The sequence below is a fragment of the Pungitius pungitius genome, chromosome 15 (genome assembly GCF_949316345.1).
Source record: "Pungitius pungitius chromosome 15, fPunPun2.1, whole genome shotgun sequence".
Lineage (NCBI taxonomy): Eukaryota > Metazoa > Chordata > Actinopteri > Perciformes > Gasterosteidae > Pungitius > Pungitius pungitius.
This window is the reverse complement of record NC_084914.1, coordinates 2674428-2686524: the sequence shown is the minus strand read 5'-3', so window position 1 is coordinate 2686524 and position 12097 is coordinate 2674428. Positions and strand designations below refer to the sequence as shown.

The 12097-nt window shown below is 45.4% G+C and overlaps 2 protein-coding genes across 3 annotated transcripts in view; both read left to right on the top strand.

The window, feature by feature from the left end:
• Positions 1-12097, top strand: part of LOC119206994 (uncharacterized) — a gene marked incomplete at its 5' end in the record, with an annotated part of 242444 nt that overhangs the window by 229830 nt on the left and 517 nt on the right. The window contains 3 exons of the mRNA XM_062557840.1: positions 10883-10982; positions 11280-11402; positions 11856-11902. Of these exons, the coding sequence (XP_062413824.1) occupies positions 10883-10982; positions 11280-11402; positions 11856-11902 (270 nt within the window). The remainder of the gene's footprint in view (positions 1-10882; positions 10983-11279; positions 11403-11855; positions 11903-12097) is intronic.
• LOC119206648 (ATP-sensitive inward rectifier potassium channel 10-like) lies at positions 1153-9731 on the top strand. Of its 2 annotated transcripts, none has more exons than XM_037457567.2 (6): positions 1153-1466; positions 5545-5890; positions 6570-6781; positions 6896-7027; positions 7118-7295; positions 7856-9731. In XM_037457567.2, exons 2-6 carry the CDS (start codon positions 5545-5547, stop codon positions 8248-8250), a joined length of 1263 nt encoding a protein of 420 aa, XP_037313464.1. In that variant the 5' UTR covers positions 1153-1466; the 3' UTR covers positions 8251-9731. The 2 variants fall into 2 exon arrangements, with proteins under 2 accessions (XP_037313464.1, XP_037313465.1); XM_037457568.2 differs by lacking the exon at positions 1153-1466 and adding an exon at positions 2953-2996 and having other exon boundaries at positions 5577-5890; positions 7856-8906.

Sequence of the window (12097 nt, the reverse complement as noted above, 5' to 3'; positions counted from 1 at the left end):
CAGGCTTCATGTGTTGTCTGACCAACAACAACAACAACAACAACAACAACTATTATATCATACCCCTCTGTGGGGAACATCAACAATGTGTTTCTCTCAATCGTCACAGTTTCAAACATTTTAAAACTACACATAAGAAGAAGTACAACAAAACAACTTAGCTTGGTTTTGTACAACATGAAGGTTTGGCTTTGAAATGACTGTTAAAGTAACAGTTAAAGTAAATAGACACAAGTCAGGGTTTGACTTTTGGTTTCACGTGGATACGTGACCTGCGGCGTCCTGAAGGCCGCGTTTCTACACCTTCTGGACCACGAGGAAACACGTCTCCCTCAGGATGTGTTGGGCGGGTAAGTTTCTTAGAACCGAAGCGTCTTTTTCTGAGGTTGTTTTGACACATTGGCGTCCTCCTCCTCCTCCTCCTCCTCCTTCAGGTGCTGTAAGCCGACGCAATCAGACACTAAAGATGTTTTCTTATGTGCTTATGATGTTTCCCCCTCTGCAGGGACCCTTAAAACCGACTGGTGTGAATGTCGTTTCCTCTCTATGGTGAGAAGAAGCAGCTCTCAGCTAAACATCAACACACAAATACCACTGAATAGATACAAGAAAATAGTCCTCTCTTTGAATTTTGTGTCAGGTTTTCAGCACATTTGACCAATGGGCCTTAATCACCCCCCCCCCCCCCCCTCTCCTGCTTTCAACTGCTCAATGCCCCGTCACCCTGTGGATGCAGAGCGAGGGCCGTATTCCCCTCACGGACGTCCCTCTTTCTGTGTTGGAACTTAACAGGACGCTCCGTACGGACGCTGTCGGACACGCCGGGCACAGAAGACGTGAATGGGGATGGGGATGGGGGGGGTTGGCTCTGTGGTGCCCCCTCTAGAACCTGTTTGTGTGGGGTGCTGAAGGGGGGGAGGTCCGCCGCGTGCACGTGTGTGCCAGAGTGCACTTGTGGAGGATTTGAATGCGAGGCCCGCTTTCTACCCCGTGCACGCTCCCTGGACCCAAAAGTAAAGGTTGTGTTTTGAACCCGATACCAGTATCATGCGCATGTGGTCCCTTATTCTGATTCTGATTGGACACCAGAGAGGGGAGGGGGTGGGGGTGGGGGGGGATCAATTATTACAGCAATTAAGCAGACGTGTGGGGGGGAAACAACAGGAACTCCGGGGTGAGGGAGAGGGAGGGAAAGAGTAAAAGTGAGAGTGAGAGAGGGGGATAGAGAGAGATCCCTCTTATAAAGCCAGGTCTGGTCTCTTTGGGCAGAAGCGGTGAGACCCGGGCTTTTGGGGGTCCGATGAGCCAACCACTGTCTCCATAACTTCCACTCGCGGACCGAGTTCCTCTTCCCGCTGAGCTGCAGACGTGCGTCGCGTCGCGTGAGCATGAAGCACCGAGAGCTGACGAAAGGCTCCTCGCTCCTCTCTGCGCGCGTCAGTTAGATCCAAATCCCTCCCGTGAAGGTAAGCAGATCTTCAGCATCGTCATGCTGTGTGACACCTGAGGAATAAATAAAGAGTCTGGCGTGGCCAAAAAACATGTTTTCATTTTTTATTATTCAGTAATAAGTAAGTTAATTGGCTGCACTCAGATTTACCGGAATTAATGGTTTATTTTATTTATGTTGCGGTCCATTCAATAGCTAATGTGTATTATTTCCATTTTCCTCTCATGATTCTCATTATATTTCACATTTAAAATAATAAACAATTGCAAACTATTTGACAAATCACTTTGTAATAGAAGGAAAGTAATGTAAACTAATATTTAAGCGCACAGAGGCCAACTGTTACCTGTGGATAATGACCTGTGGATAACCTGTAAAAGCGTATCACATGACATTAAATATCATCAAAATGATGGCAATATGAACTTGGGCTAATTTGGTGTCCTCTAAAAAATAAATAAAAGTTTGATTCACAGGATGCTCAAACCAGAGCATCAAATTAACAATATGTACAACCTGTGGTTGTGAAATACAGATATAACAATTGTGTGGAAAATATAATAATTTAAATCTATATAAGTTATTGACAACCTTGAGTCAGCTGTCCTTTCCTCTGTCCTCTCGATGTGTGTTAAACCACCACCTCAACAACCCTAAACTCTCTCAACTTATAGTCGTATCTTCATTTTTAACATCCAAGTTCACCTTCCTCACGTCCCGATCACTGACACGGTCTTAAGTTGTGAAGCATCGTCTGGTACCAAGAGGAGAACCAGAAGGAAAGAAGAGCCTTTTTCATTAAACTAACGTTTTCATACAGGGCGAGGATTGGGAAGTTCTTTTTTCCTTCTCTTCTAACAACCCGATGGAGAGTGTGAGTGTGTGTGTGTGTGTGTGTGTGTGTGTGTGTGTGTGAGGGGGAGAGGGAGAGATGAAGGGGGATTACTCCTCACTCCAGAATACTAACGAGGGCCTTTTGTTACAGATCTCTTTCTCTCTCCTTTCCTTCTCTTCCGTTCACTCGTTTTTCCTTTCACTCATCACACGCACAAACACACACACACGCACACACACACACGCACACACACACACACACGTGCAAATATACTCGTATACTGTTATTCAAATAATTGCATGCAAACACACACCGTGCAGACAGAATGAAACATGTGCAGAAATAGGCGTGTAATTGCAATCCCACACACACACACACACACACTCACACACACACACACACACACACACACACACACACACACACACACACACACACTCACACACACTCGGATGGGCAGAGAGTCGCTTTTGTCAATGGTGTCTTTTGTTTCTTTTATCTCAGCTGCTAACAAAGCATTCCTGTGTACACGGTGGCGAGAGAGAGGGAAGGAGGGAGAGGAAGAGGAAAGAAGAGAGAGAGAGAGAGGGAGAGAGAGAGAGATATCGGGGAAACATTCAGCGGCCCTTTGGAAAAAGTTTTGATTCAGTTTTTGTGACTCGGCCCACGTTGTCGCGTTGCCATGGAGATGGAGTACATCCTTCTGAAGAGGTTGGTCAGAAACGTTTTCCCGCTCATTTGTTCCCATTTGCTCCTCGGCCTGATCTGATAAGCGTGTTGCTGTTGTTGCTGTTGTTGTTGTTGTTTTGCCCCCTCTAGGACCCGAGAGTCGGGAGAAAAGGGGGCGAGAGGGGGGGGGGGGGGGGGGATGCGAAGCTGAGTGAAGCCTTTTAGGGGGTCACCCCTTACATAATCACCACGCTGTGATCGGTTATGTAATCCAGGCTCGGCCATTTGGATTCACACTATAGGTGAAGACGTTGATGGACACGGCGAGTCTACGCTGGTTCGTCCTTTTGGTGAAAACAACCAAACTCTGAAAAATAACCAAATACGAAAAAGCAAGTTCCACAAACAGTTTGGGTAAAAACCAAATATGGGTGTGACATCGGAACTGTGTTCCCCTTTTTGCACACTGGGAGGCGCCCCACTAAACACTAATAAGCTCCGGTCCTCAGGTTGTATTCATGGTGTTTGTCAGGTGTTTGACCCTGGAAGGGGCCTCTAAACCAGATGTTCACATCTACCAGCAACGGTTGCACGTTGAAATGGAATAAATTCGATTCTAAACCGTAACTCTGTGACTCGATGTAATGTTTCCCACATTACATGTGAAGCAACAGCAGAGAGGACTCATCCTGCGGGTTATTCCAGAGGTAGATACACCTCGGCAGCTCATCCAAAGTTCACCGAGCTCCTTTAACAGCTGGTTTTGCTCCTGTCTTTGACGTGGAGGAACTTGACTGGTCCCCTTTCGATACCTGGCGGGATGCAATCCCACCTTCCCGCACAGAACATCTAGAAACAGAGACACCTTGTGAGGATCCGGAGTTTAAAAGCAGCATAAAACACCGTGAAAGGGCTCCTGTATCCGCCTTAAAGTCCCGAGCCGTGCCCCTCGAAAAGCCAAACCTTGGCCCATTTCCTACCAAACGCTTACCCGCGTCTCCAGTTTCCAGTCAGAAGCTCCCTCTTTGTCATCTGAAGGCCTCTCTGGTGAGACCATAGAGCCTGAGAAAAAGAACGCTATCCAGGTCCGACTCGCGGACAAAGGTGTTTCGCTCCTCAATTGATCCGTCAAAGCGTCTCCTGTCTTCTCCGGAGGGTTCGTCGGGTTAATGCAGCACGTCTTCATCCTGACTCTCCCTCTTTTGTGTCTTCCCTGTTCCTTCATCCTCCTCCCTCGTGGGCCATCATCTCCCCACTGGCCGGCGTGGTTTGTTGGACGTAAGTGAGCGTGTCGAATGTGTGGTGGGGGGGGGAGGGGGTTGGATGGAGACACCATCTGAATGTTCTAACAAGGCCCCACATTCACGCAAACGTCCCGCAGCATGAAGCTTTAAAAACACATCCGTTAACTGTGGGAACGTTTGTGTTAATAATGGCGTTCGGAAGCAGCCCCTCATTGCAGATTAACGCTTGCTTCTCTGGTTCATTTCAGCTCACATGTGCGTCCACGTGCAAATAAAGATCAGCTGACCAGGGAAATTCTCATCAAGTTCCTCACCCTGTCATCGGGATCTAACGTTGAATCTACAGACACACTGGATGTGGCAGAAACTAAAAAGTTCAAATCAATTTTTGGGGGGGAAACAAACTGATTCTGAGAAAATTAGTTACTGACATTCAAATCCTTTATAAGCATGAACATCAGAAGACAATCCCCTTATCACTCCGAACTTAGACATTTTGATCAAATTCCTTGAGTACTAAAGTATAACTAGAAGAATGTTCTATAATTGATAGAAAAAGTGTTGAATTCAGGAGGAAGTTGCTAAATATCTGTTGCACAGCATTTCCAGTTAAAGATGTTGTTACTTCTTCTTGCCTCTTTTTTTTTTTAGCTGTTTTTGGTCTTCACAGTTTAGGGGCCAAATATTGACCTTAGTGGCCTTTAAAGTGAATGTTTAAAATGAAGTAAATTTCCAAGACCAACACTACAATGAGCGAGCTCACCTCACGCCACGGGTGTGTTTTCTTCATGCCATTGAGCTTCCGGAACAAAACCATGAACAGGTCAAAAGACCGAGCACCACATGCAAAATGCTTCCACGGGAGGAGGGGGGTTCATACAGGTGATGTAGTATGAATAGTCAATGTTCGGTGGAAGTTGAGGCCCCCGAACATCCAGACAGAGTTTCATTTTGAAATCTGCTTGTCAAAAATCTGGTCTCTGTCTTTATAATTTCGGGTTATAGTTAGATGGTAACGTCTCAGCTAGTTGCTTATATTATAGATATAACTAGTCACAGGTTGGGTTTTAAAGGCTCCTCCTCTCCTTTGAGAGTGAAAGCAGTTCGTGGTTAACCAAACCTACACTCATCGTTCCATCTGTTTCCACATGCTGCAGGAAGTCCCAGACTGTAACAGCAATGCTGATATTATGAATATTGTATATAAGATAAATACATCTTTATCCAACCTTACAACCAAACTTAAGCCCAAAGCTAAACTCAAATGAGCCTATTAACAGCAGTGGACCCTTAACAAACCAATCAGAGAAAGGATTGGAACTGATCTGACCTTTGTTTTTCCTCAGATGACCTCCGCCACACCTCCCTCCTCCCGTAGCTCCTCCCCTCAGAAGGTGTGCCACTCGCAGACGCAGACCGACGTCCTGAAGCCCTTGCTGGGGGCCGGTGTCTCTGGAGGGGGGGGGACTCTGAGGAAGAGGAGGCGCGTCCTGTCCAAAGATGGGCGGAGCAACGTGCGCATCGAGCACGTCAGCGGGCAGAGTGCCCTGTACATGCGTGACCTCTGGACGACCTTTCTGGACATGCAGTGGCGCTACAAGTTCTTCCTGTTCACCGCCACGTTTGCTGGGACTTGGTTCCTTTTCGGGGTCCTGTGGTACCTCATGGCCATGGTGCACGGAGACCTGCTTGGTGAGAGGGGTGGTGGGGGGGTCACAGGTTAACATAGGGCTGGTCAAGTATGCCCAAAAATTCATATCACGATATTTAGAAAGACTCTGACAGTGTCCCGGTATATGACGGTATTTTTTGTTAATTGACCCCAAAAAGGACTACAAACGAGTTCACGTAACGGGGTCCTGACCCGGGCAGTTTTTAGCTAATTATCCAGTAAAAGTATTGATTAAAATTCATTTTTACCTTGTTGAAGAGTGTTTGTTGTGGGTTATTCATTGTTGTTCTAAGGTAATAACCATGACTGTAGACTCCACAGTATTCATGTTAATTCAGTCCACTTCATTTTATTTTGTTTTGTCACAAATGACAAATTTACCTCGGAGGGCCAAATAAACATTCTGCCCACTTGAATGTGTATGACCATGGTCGGAAAACTATTAGTAAGAAAATGACACCTGAAAGGAGGCGTGATGATGTATCTCCATGAAGTGGGGTGGATAAAACAACACTTCTCCTAAAACACCATGTGTGCACTTTCACTGGATATTTCTAGCAGTGTAGTGTAGAGACGACAATATGCTGGTGTTTAGTTTCTTTCCTGAACAGTATCTCAAGCTTCAACTAACTCAGATAAAACGCAACATTAGAACAAGTTGGATGAGATTTTATTGCCTTTTTCTTTTTCAACCTGCAGAGTTTGATCCACCTTCCAACCACACACCGTGCGTGATGCAGATGCAGACCCTGACGGGGGCCTTCCTCTTCTCCCTGGAGACCCAGACGACCATCGGCTATGGTTTCCGTTGCATCACCGAGGAATGTCCTGCCGCCATCGTCCTCCTCATCGTCCAGCTGGTCATCACCATGCTGATGGAGATCTTCATCACCGGCACCTTCCTCGCCAAGGTAGTCGATGCATGAGGCACAACACCGTGAACACAGAGGACTTATGTACGGATCCACACGGATTCATGCACACGTCCCAGCAAAGTTGACCAGAAGGTATTTCTCTCCGCTCAGGTGGCCCGGCCGAAGAAGCGCGGTGAGACGGTGAAGTTCAGCCAGCACGCGGTGGTGTCGACCCACGAGGGGAAGCCCTGCCTGATGATCAGGGTGGCCAACATGCGCAAGAGTCTCCTGCTGGGCTGTCAGGTCAGTGGAGAAGACGAATAGGTCACAAGATAGATTACGTAGATTACATGTGTGTCGACAAACTGTAAAACTCTTCCCCCCCCCCGAAAGGTCAGTGGAAAACTGCTGCAGACGTCTCTGACCAAGGAAGGAGAGACGGTTCGTCTGGACCAGAGGAACGTATCGTTCGAGGTGGACATGTCCAGCGACAGCCCTTTCCTCATCCTGCCCCTCACCTTCTACCACCTCATCGACGACAACAGCCCCCTGCGAGCCTGGGCGGCCAAAGGTGAGTCAGAGAGGAGAGAGACTCATGCACCCAAAGGGGATCATTTACGTACGCCTGCTTACTTCCACCTTCTACTTCAACATTTCTACATGAAACATTAACGTTTTTAGTTATAAAACTTTACGTTGTTTTCTAAGAAATGATTTGACAGTTTAAACTTCCCCATTTGAGGCGTTTTTTCAGCTGCTTGCGTGAATGACCATTTTGACCTTCCTGCTGTTTCCGCTTTTTCTTTTAAGTTATACTTATTGTTTGCTTACTTTACAAGCAGACCTCTTCCTCTTCTCCTTTTTATGGTGCATTGCTACTTCTCCTGAAGCATCACCTTTACAAACGGTGATTCGGTGCATTAGTGGAAGCCACTGGCAGGAATTATTTCACCTGATTGAGCATCCAATCAACCAGCTCATAGTAAAGTTGCTCTATAGCACTCCTGGTGGTCAGAAACTTTTTGCATTTTCTACAATTTCCACCTTCCTCCCATTTGTCTGCCTCTTGGTTTTACACCTCTCTGTAATGTGTCCCATCCCATCGACCCCCCCCCCCCTCCCCTCCACCAGGTGGGGGCTGGACGGATCCAGAGTTGGCAGACTTCGAGCTGCTGGTCATCATGAGCGCCACGATTGAGCCGACATCGGCCACCTGTCAGGTGCGCACCTCCTACCTGCCGGATGAGATCCTCTGGGGCTACGAGTTCCCCCCCGTGGTCTCCCTCTCCCCATCCGGAAAGTACGTGGCGGACTTTGCTTTCTTCGACAAGGTGGCCAAGACCAAGACGGCGCCCGTCTTCAAGCCGTCCAGCCCGCAGCGCGCGTACCAGAGCAACGGCGCCGGGCCTGTGGCCGATGTGTCCGACCCAGAGAAGATCCGTCTGGAGCAGAACTACCGGGACAGAGGGGGGGAACGAGGCCGGGCGAGAGACACTCCCCTCAGTGTTCGCATCAGCAACGTGTGAAGACACAGAAACAGATGTGAAGGGTGACGGAGTGGAACGAAACATCACGTGGAGACGCTCTTGGACTGAATGGAACCTCTGGACGATGTCTAGGGAGCTCCAGGGGACTCCGAAATAAAACATGGAGGACTATAGAAGAATGAAACTCATATGAAGGCCTAACACACTGCCTGAATGCAGCTACTACTTAAACTTCAGTGTGGCGAGTGCACACACACACATACACACACACATCACATACACACTTTTGTAACAAAGTAAATAACAGGTGGAAATTTTTATTTTCACAGTAAACCCGACATGAAAAACAGGAGAAAAATCAGGGAGGTGCAAGTGAAGCAGTTCTCGCTCCTCCCCTTCTTACTCAATGTGAAATCAAGAACAACTTGTGTGACTTAACCTACAATACTTCATTAAAACTAATCCCCATAAATGCACACATGTTCCACATATTACGTCATATGTCGTGTGATTTGTAGTTTCTCTGTTTATAAAAACACCAATGGGTGATGTTAAGTTTTACTGAACCATAAAAACACGTTCATGATATTTTTATATTTCCTGTTGTACATCGACGGAAGACCTCGAGACCAAGACACACACACAAAATTACAACGCACTGTAAAATGTTAGCGAAGCACTTTCTGTTAAAGTAGAACTGCAAACTTCAGATTGAATTTATTGTGTTGAAGCCTCGTCTGAATCTATTGACGATTTGGTCTGTTATTGACATTTATCACTATATATCTTAAATAAGCACCTGATGTACATTTACACCTTCAGAGAGTCAGCTGTTGAACTTGTGACCTTGTTGTAGGAAGATGTGCTTTTTGATGCGACTAAAACACTTTTTATATTAAATATCATTGAATTTGAAAACGAATATTTATAGGAATCCTCTTTTATTTCTGGGTCGAGGCAACAAGGAACGTGATGAGGACCAGAGGTGAGAGCTGAGGATGTAAAAATGATCTTTGAGTCAAAAGTGTTGATGATATTCTGATGGAAATGTGTGACGATGATGAAGCAATGATGAAGATGATGGAGTTAAATATGTGGGAAATTGTTTGTATTTGTTGAATTACGTTTTATTGAAAGAAAGTGATGACGAGAACATTAATTAATAAAATATGAGCCCAGGTTATAATGTGAAGGTAGTTACAAGTCACCCACATAGAGACATATAAGGCTTTATTTTAACCATCTTTGAAGTGATTGGTTGTTGCTTCAAGGGAAAGTGAAACTTCTTCACACCTTGTTTTCATTGTTTTATTTCCATTCTGCAGAATGAGGCTGGGCGTGGATTTTCTCTTTGCTCTTTATTTGCTGACATTCTGTGAAGCACAAGGTGAGGACTTTATTTTATATACAAGTTGGGTTAAAAACACATTTTGAGCTATCTGTGTTTCTTTGTGGTTAATCAGGACTCGTGTAGTTCCTTCTTGTGCTGAGCTCTAAGAGGCTTGAAATGTCTCAGTATACATTATTATTCTCTATATGTAGTATTAATATTTTTCAGATTTTGATGAAGATCAGCATCCACAAACAGACTGTAAACACACACAGCTTCCGTTGTTGAGGGAAAACTTTCTTTAAGTCCTATCTTTCCCTCCAAGACAAACGTTGACCTTTACTCCTCTCAGAGTTGAACTCCTTCAGTGTTCAGTCTGTGGACGTCTTATTTTCTAAATGCATCCATGTTCAGTGTAGCTGATGCTGGGGGACATTAGTGTGCTGAGAGGGAGGGAAAGAGGACAAAGGGACACAAAGACCCTGTTTTTCACAATGGAAATACTTTGTCACGTCAAGAAGAAGAACTTTGGGCACCAACTTGGTCTCAGTGGGTTTAGTTTGTGCTGTTAAGCTTCTCTGTGTCCTCAGGAAGAGACGACGTGAGACATTTTAAGAGACCTCTGTCACTTCATGTTAAGCAGTGATGAGCTGAAGGTGAACCGCTGGTTCAATGTGTGAGAAATAAAGTAAAGGGATGGAGTAACATTCAGCAATGAATGATTCATCATACGTTGTGTGTGATGTTTATTGTATCATGTGTCTACTGTTTTTACAGGAACCATTGAGACTCCTGTGTTTGTGCTGAAGGGACGTGATCTGCTCCTGGAGCTTCATGCTGATCCTCCTGAGGGTTTTACATATGTTGACTGGAAAATCAGTAAAACAGTCACTTTAGTAAGATTTTTATCTGGTGGAAAATCAAATGTCCTTCATAATTTGACTGTACGGTTTGAGTTTCCTGAGAATAAATTCTCTGTGATATTGAAGAATCTCCAAGAGGCCGACAGTGGAGTTTATTCTGCTGTAGCAGTAACATCTACAGGAGACAAACTAGTAGCTGAATACAAGGTCACAGTTCAAGGTGAGTCTGTAAACATTTCACTGGTAGTTTCTGCCGCCATGTTTCACAGAAACCTCCCCCCCCCCCTCAGGACCAGTGTCTCCAGTTGAACTGACCGTGGACCGAGTGGACTCCAGCAGCTCAGAGTCATGTGACCTCCATGTGACCTGCAGGACTCACAACTCTGACATCAGCAGCACTTTCAAGTGTCCTAAAGGGGTCTGCAGTCAGGAGGGAGGAGAGCGATCAGAGGTCACGACCTCTGGGGCTTCTCTCCAGGTCTACCTGCTGAACAGCACCATCATCTGTAACCATAGCAACCAGGCTCACTGGACCCAGGACTTTAATACGACTGAACACTTTTGCCCTGAACATGCTGGTGAGACTGAAAGAGGAGACCGACTTCCTGATAATAATGAATCCTCTGCCCCCCTCCCCCATAAAAACACCTGATAGTGTCAACCATTAATAACTATAAAAGTCGGTAGAACTAAATTCTGTTTTAATTGAATAAAATGATTTCTTACTATAGATCACGTTACAAAGATGTTTTCACAATCCAAACTGCAGTCCGTCAGAAGCACATCAGGCTGTGAACATGTGACACATTCTCAGCTGTGCTGCTTCATTTAAACCAGGAAGACTCTTCTGATCTGGTTCTTGTTTTGTTTTACAGACCCTCCCTCTCCCTCTCCCTCTCTCCTTGTCTGGGTGATTGGTAGTTGCAGTGTTGCTCTCACTCTCATCCTGATTGTGGGACTAATCGTCTGGTTTTTAAATCGTCAAAGAAGAACAATCAGTAAGTCCAAGTAAACATTCCAACAAATAATCCCAACATGTGTAAAATCCTCTTTGTTTCCTCTACATAGAAACTCAATGTTTCCAAGTCCTCCAGAACTATGGACCCACCTGTTTGGTTAAATAGTCCAATATCACAAGTCCCAGTTTGCCTCAGAGCGCTGTACAATCTGTACAACACAGGACGCCTTTTACTGCATCACATGAGCAAATAATATACATGTGATTTATTACCAAAAGGTGCTTTTTATCACACTGGGATTGTCATGATTTGCTGTTTTGATTCAAGCTGTAAGAGTCACAAACATCCATCACATCAACATGTGCTTCTGTTTGAGGGTGGAGTAAATTAGACACCACCCAAAAGATGGACTCACTTTGTCTGCAGCTCAAGTAAAGTAAATGTACAGTTCAAGTCTTTAAAGGACTGTTTTTTCTTCTTCAACAACAACAGCAGATTCAAGAGGGATTGTCAACAATACAGTTTATGAAAATCCTCTGGTAAGTGTCACGTCTATTTTTTGTCTATTTTTGCTTCCACGTGGTGGCTCACACCAGTTTGCCACTTTCCTCCTGAGCCGATGGTTTTCTACTTGTTACTTGTGTTAAAAACCTCCTTTTACACAGAGAACAAGTCCAGAGACACAGAACAAGTATCATTTGCAGTGTGAAAGTGGAACGTACTCTACATGATGT